General features: G+C 35.1%; 1 protein-coding gene across 3 annotated transcripts; it reads left to right on the forward strand.

Annotated features, from left to right (window-relative positions):
- The first annotated feature begins 3,062 nt into the window (after positions 1-3,062).
- On the forward strand, positions 3,063-8,514 carry LOC132296121 (probable LRR receptor-like serine/threonine-protein kinase At3g47570). Of its 3 annotated transcripts, none has more exons than XM_059794367.1 (3): positions 3,063-3,227; positions 3,698-7,573; positions 7,878-8,514. In XM_059794367.1, exons 2-3 carry the CDS (start codon positions 4,873-4,875, stop codon positions 8,264-8,266), a joined length of 3,090 nt encoding a protein of 1,029 aa, XP_059650350.1. In that variant the 5' UTR covers positions 3,063-3,227; positions 3,698-4,872; the 3' UTR covers positions 8,267-8,514. The 3 variants fall into 3 exon arrangements, with proteins under 3 accessions (XP_059650350.1, XP_059650352.1, XP_059650344.1); XM_059794369.1 differs by having other exon boundaries at positions 4,199-7,573; XM_059794361.1 differs by lacking the exon at positions 3,063-3,227 and having other exon boundaries at positions 3,239-7,573.
- The last annotated feature ends 2,912 nt before the right edge of the window (positions 8,515-11,426 follow it).

Raw genomic sequence — 11,426 nt, forward strand, 5'->3', positions numbered from 1 at the left:
GACTTTCAGACTGCAACCAGTGTATATACACTAAAAACAAATTCTTGGAGAAGGATTCAAGACTCCCCTCGTGAGGGTTTGACTCGTGATGTTGACGCTATTTTTCTCAATGGAGTTCTTCATTGGTTGAGACCATATGAGAGCAACATCATTTGTTTTGATTTGGCAGAGAAGTTTCGATACATGCCATTACCAAGTAATCTTCAAAGTAGTCCACTATTTACAGAGGTGACGTGTGGAGTTCTCCGAGGATGTCTTTGTATCAGTTTCATTTTTCGGGATCTCATACCTTCTAGACAGTTTTGGGTGATGAAGGAATACGGAAAGAGAAAGTCTTGGACTAATGTTTGGTCCACCACAGCTTTTAATAGCATAAAGATACTGAATTTCTCATACAGTGATGAAGAAGATCTATTTTCTGTTGACGGAAGGTTGCTGCTTGGATACAATCAGAAAAAAGATTCATACAGGTATCCTTAACCATTGAAAGTAAATGGTTGCTAAGGAAAATCAAGTGAATGGAGAGAATATGTCCAGGCCAAAATCAAGCGACAAAAGAAGTGATTCACAATAACCCTAACACAAAGTGTTGCAATTAATATTTGATTTTTTGGTAATGATGATTTTATAGGATTGTTGACAGTATCCGTTGTTATGTGTGATTACAGTGAGACAAGCTTTCCATTAGTCCAGAATTGTGGTCAGCATCCCCTTCTGTTTCATGGGTTAGGCTTAGTCTGGTTCAAAAGATAATCCCCAAACACAACTTTGTGGTACGGGTGACCCTTAAAAACAAGCTAGCTAGCTACCCACCCTTGACAGCCCATTCATGTCATTCCTTCACTATCCTAATTGTTGTTTTCTCTGAAAATCAATACAAATTTTTATATTTATTATTTTATTTAAAATAAGTTATGTGTTTATTTATTTAAATTATCTATTTTTCTTCAGTAGTGTCCATTCTCAACAAAATTCCTTGGTCCATCATTGGTTGAATGGCCTATTGATCAAATCGTTGCTGATGTTTGTAGAAATTGTTCTTGTTGATCTGCTTCATATGTTCTTTTGTAGACTTCATCTCATTTTTGCTGCTATACTTTTCTAATGATTTTGTTAACTGTATACGTTGATTAATTGCCACGTTTGCAAAGGTCACGATTCAACATACATTTAATTAGTTAGTAAATGCAATTCTACTTATTTGACTAGATGTAATTGATTGATGGCACAGATGACATGATATCACCGGTGCAAAAAAAAATCTTTATAAAAATACCTTGATTACAGAATCACTATCGTGGTCTCATTAGTTTCTCCAACAACCACTGACCGAGCAAGCTTATATAAGAACCACCATGTCTCATCCAACTTGGGGTGACAAAAAGCGTCATGAACCATCAACCTGTCCATATCCGTTTTTTTAATGATTATAGATGAATCATATTTAATTTGAGGGTCAAGATGAGTTGGGTAATTTCTAACCATTTAATTTGAAGGTTAAGATTGGTTGAATATGCCATATTTCACCCATTACATAATAAACACACAAACACACATCTTTTCTATATTGCACTCAACTCATTTCTCTCTAAAATTCTCTCACTCACAGTCCCCTCCCTCTAAATTTGTCTCTCATCAATTCCCTCTCTCTAGGTTTCTTTCTCTAGAAATTTCTTTTAAAAAAAATAAATAATTAAAAAATAAATTTTAAAAAATTAAAAAATAATTTAAATTAATAATTAAAAAATAATTTTAAAATTAAAAAAAAATTAAAGCCTTTTAAAAAAAAAATTTTAAAATAAAAACTAATTAAATTTTTTTAAAAAAAAATTAAAATAAATAAATAAAATTTAAAATTAAAAATAATTAAAAATAAATAATTAAATTTTAAAAAAATTGAAAAAATAATTAAAAATTTAGAAAAATTTAAAAAAATTAAAAAAATTACATATGTTTGCTTGAACTTTTGTTATCCTCGTACAGTATTTAATTTCTAAAATCACTTTAATAATTTCATCCTGGCCCTTCATAATCTAGCATTATCTTGTAAAGAACTAGATACGTAATTCTATATGTGTGTGTGTGTATATATATATATATTAGTAGAATATATTACATGTATGTGTCAAATTTTTGTAACGAAGGCATGTGATGTCACGTGAAGGTCATGCCTTTCTTATTAAAGTAATGCCGCCAATTACCGAATAAAGAATTATGAAGTAGCAGAGATTTGTGCACCTAATTCCGCATCAGCGATGTTCTTCGAGAACCAAATTCTATTAATTAAAACTGGTTCTCATGAATACGGATTCGGTATGATGTGAATAGGATTTAAAAAAATATATATATATGAATATGATTAGGAATAAAATAAAAAGATTATTTATTACATATGTTTGCTTGAACTTTTGTTATCCTCATACAGTATTTTTATTATTTTTTTGAAAGTATAAAAAAATTAAAATCCTATTTTATTTTTCTGAAAGTATAAAAATATTAAAAAATTACTTATCCTCCCATTACTAAATTTTCATTATTTTTCTAAAAGTATAAAAAATTAAAAAAATAAAAATAATTAAAAATAATAATTAATGAGTCCACGGGTCATAAGGGTTGAGCCTACCATTTTCAACCGTTCATTTTCAACCCTTTCAGAATGGGTTAAATATGGGTCTTGATGCATATTGAACCGCCCATTTTCAACCCAATTCAAACCAGACCTAACCCACCCATTTGTCATCCCTACATTCAACCAACCACATTTGATTGCTGGTAATAGTGCTTGAATCAAATTCATTAATCAGCTTACCTAGAAAGTCTGTGTTGTGGTGAATAGTCTCATTTTCTGAAAAATCAATGAAACCCTCTTATGGTCCAAATTGGTGGTGAATGGCTCTGTATGGCATTGACTAGTTCATGTCCATTAGAATTTGCCGTATCAGCTATTGAATGAATGGCTAAAATGCTTCCAACATAATCAGCTAATGTTGTCATTGCCTCTTCCTTTAATTTTCTATGGACTCAGCTCGATATGGGACCGTTAGACAAGTTGTCCTCAAGAAACATTTAAAACTCTCCCTTTATTAGTAAGAGTGTGTACACTATGATGGTGCAAACTGTTCTGATTGAGTTGTCCTTCCACTTTCAGATATAAAGACTGAACATCTTGTTAGAAATCAAAGAAAGTCGTTCAACTATCATAAATGAGTTCAGCACCATCTTGCTAGGTTAGAAGAGCTTTTTCTTTTTTTCTTTTTTTCTTTTTTTCTTTTTTTTTTTTTTTTTTTTTTTTTTGGCTTAAATTTTTTTTTATTAAATTTATGTTAAATATTAGCCTACCCTATTGAGAAAGTATCAAGTGCTTGACAATAACCCTAATACAAACTGTGAAGCATAGATTTACCTACAAAGCATTGTTTCTCCATATGAAGTACCATAGACTTTATAATGTACTAGAAAATATTTTTCATTCTGGCACATTTAATATATATATATGTATTGGAACAAAGTCAATAACATAAACCACTGTCCACTGAGTTAGTAACACAGTGCCTTTGTTTATATATTTATAAGTCTTGGAATACATATTATTTTTATACATGCAATTAATATTTGTTTTTTTTGGTAATGATGCACCATGTAAAAAAAGTGGTTTTATAGGATTGTTGACGGTATCCATTGTTATGTGTGATTACAGTGAGACAAGCTTTCCATCAGTCCAGAGTTGTGGTCAGCATCCCCTTCTGTTTCATGGGTTAGGCTTAGTCTGGTTCAAAAGAAAATCCCCAAACACAACTTTGTGGTAGGGGTGACCCTTAAAAACAAGCTAGCTAGCTACCCACCCTTGACAGCCCCTCCATTTCATTCCTTCACTATCCTAATTGTTGTTTTCTCTTTATAATCAATATAACTTTTTATATTTATTATTTTGTTTAAAATAAGTTACGTTTTTTTTTTTTTTTTTTTAATTTTTTTTTTTTTAATATCTATTATTATTTAGTAGTGTCCATTATCAACAAAATTCCTTGGTCCATCACTGGTTGAATGGCCTATTGATCAAATTGTTGCTAATGTTTGTGGGAATTGTTCTTGTTGATCTGCTTCGTATGTTCTATATGTTCTTTTGTAGACTTTATCTCATTGTTGCTGTTATACTTTCTAATTATTTTGTTGACTGTATACATGGATTAAATGCCAGGTTTGCAAAGGCTACGGTTCTACATATATTTAATTAGTAAATGCAATTCTACTTATGTGACCGGATATAATTGATTGATGACACCGATAACATAGTATCACCAGTGGTCTCATTAGTTCCTCCAACAACCATTGACAGAGCAAGCTTATATAAGAACCACCATGTCTCATTCAGCCAACCACATTTGATTGCGTGTTGTGGTGAATACTTCAGCAAAAGCAAAGAGGGAAGGCTCAACTAAGATGGTTTCCTTTTAACTAAAAAAAAAAAAAAAAAACTAAGATGGCTTCCGCAAAGGAAAGTCAGCAAGGTTAGGTAGCCTTTAGGTCAACAAAATGGTTAACCAAAATTCAGAAATTCCCATGGAGAATAAGGAATACCTAACAACTAGACAAAGGAGGTCGTATCAGCTAATGGATGAATGGCTAAAATGCTTCCAACATAATCAGCTAATGTTGTCATTGCCTCTTCCTTTAATTTTCTATGGACTCGGCTCGTTATGGGACCATTATACAAGAAGTTGTTGAGAAACATTTAAAACTCTCCTCTTCTTAGTAAGAGTGTGTACACTATGAGGGTGCACACTGTTCTGATTGAGTCGTTGTTCCACTTTCATATATCAAAGATTGATCATCTTGTTAGAAATCAAAGAAACAGTCCTTCCACTTTCAGAAATGAGTTCAGCACCATCGCGCTCACTTCACATGCTAATCACATTTCTATTGTTCATTACCTTGCTCCATGTTACAACTCTCCATGCTGCAACCGCCACTAGTACCAATGGTGGAAACAATACTGATCATCTTGCATTGCTAGCTTTCAAGTCCATGATTATTAATGACCCTCAATGGGTCTTGAGCTCCTGGAATAATGAGTCCTTCCATTTCTGCGAGTGGGAAGGTGTTAAATGTGGTCACCGGCACAGAAGAGTCACTATTTTGGATCTTGGGTCCAAAGGCTTAGTGGGCTCTCTGTCTCCTCATATCGGAAACATGAGCTTCCTTCGGATGCTAAGGCTCGACAACAACACCCTTCAAGGTGAGATCCCTCCTCAACTTAGTCAATTATTCAGGCTGCAGAGATTGAATTTGAGCTCTAACCACTTTGAAGGAGAAATTCCAGCCAACCTATCCCATTGCTCCGACCTGACACACCTTCTTGTAGGTAACAATAAGTTGGTTGGGAAATTTCCAAAAGAGCTTGCTTTCTTGAACAAGATCAAAAGTCTTGCCATTTACAAGAACTATTTAACAGGAGGCATCCCTCTTTCCATTGGGAATCTTACGTCCCTAGAAAGTGTATCTGCTGCTAGAAATAATTTTGGAGGAAGTCTTCCCGATATCTTGGGTCAGTTGAAAAACCTAAGACAATTCGGATTTGGTGGCAATAAACTCTCCGGTACAATACCTCCTTCCATTTATAATCTCTCCATGCTTACTATTCTGTCTTTGGCTGGGAATGAACTTAGCGGTAGTCTTCCACCAAGTTTGGGTATAATGCTCCCTCATCTTAACTGGCTTCAATTATGGGGTAACCAATTTACTGGACTCCTTCCATTCTCAATATCCAATTGTTCAGCATTAGAAAACCTTCAAATGGAACGAAATTATTTCAATGGGAAAATACCATTTAATTTTGGAGGTCTTCCCAATCTTGTGACAGTTAGACTGCAATACAATAATTTAGGAAGTGGAGAACCAGATGAAATGAGCTTCATTAGTTCTATGGCCAACTGTAGCAATTTGAAAGTATTTAGTCTAAATGTTAACCAGCTGAGAGGGTTGTTGCCGAATTCTGTGGGTAATCTCTCAAACCAACTTGTTTCTCTAACGCTTGGTGGAAATCTCTTCTATGGAAAACTCCCTTCAACAATTGGTAATCTTGTCAACCTAACTATGTTAGGCCTAGAAAATAATCAATTTGTGGGCACAATTCCTGCCAGCATTGGCAATCTACAAAATTTACAACAGTTAGGTCTCGATAGAAACAATTTCTTTGGGAGAATTCCAGATTCTTTGGGAAACCTTTCATTGTTGATTGAGCTTTTCTTGGCGTCAAATAGATTAGAGGGCAACATACCCCCAAGTCTTGGAAGATGCACGAAGTTATTGTCGCTAAATCTTTCTCACAATAATCTCAATGGCACCATACCTGAAGAGATTTTTGGAGTTTCAGCACTATCAATTGCACTAGATCTTGGCCATAATCATTTTTCTGGATCCCTCCCTTCAGAGGTTGGCAACCTTAAAAATTTACGTGAACTGGTTATATCCGAGAATAAGTTTTCTGGTGAACTTCCCAGTAGCCTTGGTAGCTGCAGTAGCCTGGAAAACCTCTACCTGGACAAGAACTTCTTCAATGGATCTATTCCTAGATCATTGAGTTCCTTGAGAGGAATTCAGGATTTTGATCTCTCTCAGAACAATTTCTCCGGACAAGTTCCTAGATTCTTGGAGAATTTTTCCCTGAAGAATCTTAATATGTCATTTAACGATTTTGAGGGTGAGGTACCAATGGAAGGAGTTTTCAAAAATGCTAGTGCAATATCAGTTGCTGGGAATAGTAGGCTTTGTGGAGGCATACCTGACCTTCAACTACCCAAATGCAGCTTCAAAGAATCAAAGAAAGGAAGAAAAAGGTTTCTTGTAGTCATAATAGTAGTCTCGGTAGTGTGCTCGGTACTAGGTCTGTCTATGGTGGTGAGTTTTTTGTTTTGTAAGAAGAAAAGAAAGGGTCAACATTCCGGGTCATCTACGAAGGAAGTATTCTTGAAAGTGTCTTATGAAAGGCTCCTCAAAGCAACTGATGGGTTTTCTGCAGCCAATTTGATTGGTGTGGGGAGTTATGGCTCTGTCTATAAAGGAATGCTTGATGAAGATGAAACATCTGTTGTTGCGGTCAAAGTATTAAACCTCCAACGTCGAGGAGCTTCCAAAAGTTTCATGACAGAGTGCGAAGCCTTGAGAAATATTCGACATAGGAATTTGTTAAAGGTCATAACTTCTTGCTCAAGTGTTGATTTTCATGGTAATGATTTCAAGGCTCTAGTTTACGAGTTCATGTCCAATGGAAGTCTAGAGAAGTGGTTGAAATCTGATCCAGAAACAGAAACTGGACAGAATGAGATTCGGAGCCTAAATCTGCTTCAAAGAATAAACATTGCAATTGATGTGGCTAGTGCACTAGAATATCTCCACAATCACTGTGAAACGCCAATCGTTCATTGTGACTTAAAGCCAAGTAATGTGCTCCTTGATGGTGACATGGTTGCTCATGTAGGAGATTTTGGGGTAGCAATGTTTATCCAACAACTTTCAGATCCAAAGCAAAGCAATTCAATTGCAATAAGAGGAACTGTTGGCTATGTGGCTCCAGGTACCTAATTACAGTAAACTATAGTTTGTTTGTTATATATATATATATATTTATATTGAATTTATTATTATTATTATCCATCTCTTTCTCATCTTCTTGTGTGTGTTTGCGCACGCTGATCTCTCTTGTTAATTGGTCGGAATAGTGTCATACCAAATAATGTATAACTTTGTTAAACAAATTTTAAGTTTGTTTTAGTCCATGAACACAAATGCTTTCTAATTTTTGGAATATGCACTTTCCAGCTTTGTGATTAATTTGTTTTTCCTCTTTTTTTCTTTTCATTCAATTTTCAAATGATAAGAGTATGGTCTCGGAAGCCAAGTGTCAACAAAAGGAGATGTATATAGTTACGGAGTCTTGGTATTGGAGATGATGACCGGAAAGAGGCCTACTGACGGTATGTTCGTGGAAGGCCTTAATCTTCATAGCTTTGCAAAGATGGCCTTGCCTGATTGTGTTATAGAGATTGCACATCCGATGCTTATGAACATTGATGAAGAAGAGAAAGCAGTTGTGCCCAATAAAATTAGGTTACCGATAAAATCAAAAAATGATATCCAGAAAGAGTGTGTCATATCTATGATCAAGATTGGAGTTGCATGCTCTATGGAAGCACCGCAAGATCGAATGGATATAAGTAATGCCGTTCATGAGCTGAATCTTGTGAGGGACATTCTTCAAGGCAATTGAACAGGTCATAATGAGGAGCGATTGAAAGGCGAAAGTGCTAAAACTTGTATGCCTTTTTACCACTGTTTGAAACCCTTAGAAGTCTTCTTTGTTTAAAGCATGTATTGTAATGTAGAGAATTTTGGTTTCACCGAATGAGATCAATATTTTTTTGTAATGACACCATGAAGTGTTTCTTATCGAGTAAACAACTCCATCACATTAGCATCTTATTTATGTAAAATAAAATAAATAAGATTACACAGAAATGACCATGCTCATTGATTGCCCCAACTTGAAGACACAATTCGATGTTGAATGTATACTTCTCAATGGAGTTCTTCATTGATTGAGACCGTATGAGAGCATCATCATTTGTTTTGATTTAGCAGGGGAGAAATTTCGATACATGCCTTTACCAGATGATCTTCAAAGTAGTCTGTTGACGTGTGTAGTTCTCAGAGGATGTCTTTTTATCAGTTTCATATTTCGGGATCTTATACCTTTTAGAGAGTTTTGGGTGATGAAGGAATAGGGCAAGAGAAAGTCTTGGACTAATGTTTGGTCCACCACAGCATTTAAGAAGAAAGGTGGCTGCTTGGATACAATCTGAAAAAAGATTCACACAGGTATCAAGTGTGAAGCGGAGATTTACCTGGAGAGCATCGTTTCTCCATATAAAGTACCATAGACTTTCTAACATACTTGGATACATGTTACAGATTGAGTATAAATGGGTGAGTATGTAATCGTATCCAATAATTTAAATTTTTAGATAAATGGACAAACGTTCATCCATTACAGTTGGTATTAGAGTTAGACCCAGTCCTTGATTCGGTATCACGCTAAGCGCCCGGCCCGAAAGGCATTTGGGTGAGCCACCCGGGTAGACAGGGTGACCCGACTTTAACGACAGTGTTGCGAGTTCGGGTGAAGGAAAATGTTACAAGAGGAGATTTATTTCACATTAGATTCGGATGAGAGAGCGATTAGGTATAAATGGGTGGCTATGGAACAATACCTAACAACTTAAACTTTTAGATAAATGGGTAAGTGTTCATCCGTTACAATAGGCTTATTTATTCTAAAATTGCTTATTTCAATCTTATCAAAATTAACCAACAATTTTTATATTTGCATTTAATATTGTTTATTTGTTTTCTGTTAATGATATGTACTGCGTAAAAGAAAGGTGGTTTTATAGGATATTGGTGACACTATCCATTGTTATGTGTGGTTACAGTGAGACAAGCTTTCCATTAGTCCGGAATTGTGTTCTTAGAAATAGCATCCCCTTCTGTTTCTTGGGTTAGCTTAGTCTGGTTCAAAAGAAACATCCCCATGCATAACTTTGCGATGTGGGTGGCCCTTAAAAACAAACAAGCTATTTCTAAGGAATTAAGCTAGAGAGATTGCAAGCTTTTTATTTTATTTGTCATTTAAGAAGGGTATTTTGAAGAATTCAATTTGAAATTCATTTAATTTGATCTAAATTTTAAATTTGTTTGACCAAATATTATAATGTTATTATCATTACATTCCTATACATTTCATATTTGCAGCCAAACAATAAAATAATGATCATTCCATTTCAACTTAGATTCCATTCCATTCTATTCATGCAAACCAAATATAGTGTTAATGATTCCTAATTAATCCTTCCCTGTTTTGACTTATGAATTCAAGGCCCAATTAAACACTAATTAATTAGTTTGGCAAAAAAACTAAAAGGGTTGTGAGGGGGCTACACAACATTATGGAAGAATGAAATCCGTTTTCAGATGGCAACCGAAATTGTAGCAGTCCTTGCAAGGAGACAGACCCATTAAGACAGATATGGTGGTGACTTGTAACAATCTTGGTGGCAATAACATAACCCATTTGAGTGCCATTAAGATGCATGGGCACAAGTAATTGATCACATTAGAGATGCAAGGGAAAGTCAGGGACGTCCTATTCTCCACTTTGACACAAATGATAAGGCACCACCGTAAAGAGACTTTCTCCACTAGAATGTAAGTAATAATCATAAAAAACGTCATCATCATTGCCATCAAAAAACCCAATTAATGAAGAATTTTAGTTAAGTTTGAGTCCTCCTTAAGCCTAACCCTTGGGATCTCCTTCTTCAACCCAAACATGTATTGCGCAGCCACAAGCATGCCTCCAGTATTTTTGTCAATCTTTAAATTCTTATCAAAAGCATCATCGGAAACTCAAAGTCTGACATCTCTTTTAGCAACCTTCACCAACCGCCCACAAAACCTTCGGTTGGTAATGAAAAGTCATCTTCTCATCCTTGTGGAGAATAGGACGTCCCTAACTTCCCTTGTATCTCTACTGTGATTAACTACTTGTTCCCATGCATCTTAATGGCACTCAAATGGGCTATGTTATTGCCACCAAGATTGTTACAAGTCACCACCATATCTGTCTTAATAGGTCTGCCTCCCTGCAAGGACTGCTACAATTTCGGTTGCCATCTGAAAACAGATTTCATTCTTCCATAATGTTATGTAGCCCCCTCACAACCCTTTTGAGAACTAAGATCATCAATCTTCTCTATAAATCCTCATTTTCTAAGACACGAATGCAGATTTATACTTATTATAGAAGACCCAATAATAGCTCCACCTGTTACTGTATCATGTATTCCCTTGAAAAATATATAAGTTTCCCACCTTAATTCCCTGTAACACCACAAGAGAACCCATCACGACTTTCATAACTCTACCCTCTGTTACAACCTTGTAACCTTTGGAGTCTAGCACATGCACTTACTGAAAAAAAGGCTCTTTTTTAGATCCGGTACATGTCGTAGACTTGACAATGTTCTCACTAACCTATCGCACATCTTGATCTTGAATGTTCCAATTCCTAAAATTTTGAAGGTTTTTCCATCTGCCGTCAAATGAGAACCACATTTCACCTATTTGTAGGAGGAAAAAAAATCCCTATTAGGACAAATATGAACAGAACAACCTGAATCAAGAATCTAACTGTCATTAAATGACATACCTGAACACGAAGTTGCCATAAGAACATAATCATCTATATTAGCTTTGGATATCAGTATGTAAATTATTTTCATTTGGGGATTATTAGGGGTCTATCAGATGGATTCCCGAGTTGTATGAAATAAAGAATTTTAAATGATATTAAATTATTATTTAAAGTTAAA

The sequence above is a fragment of the Cornus florida genome, unplaced genomic scaffold (genome assembly GCF_030987335.1).
Source record: "Cornus florida cultivar Cherokee Brave unplaced genomic scaffold, ASM3098733v1 CherokeeBrave_3.0.0_Hap2_Chr01, whole genome shotgun sequence".
Lineage (NCBI taxonomy): Eukaryota > Viridiplantae > Streptophyta > Magnoliopsida > Cornales > Cornaceae > Cornus > Cornus florida.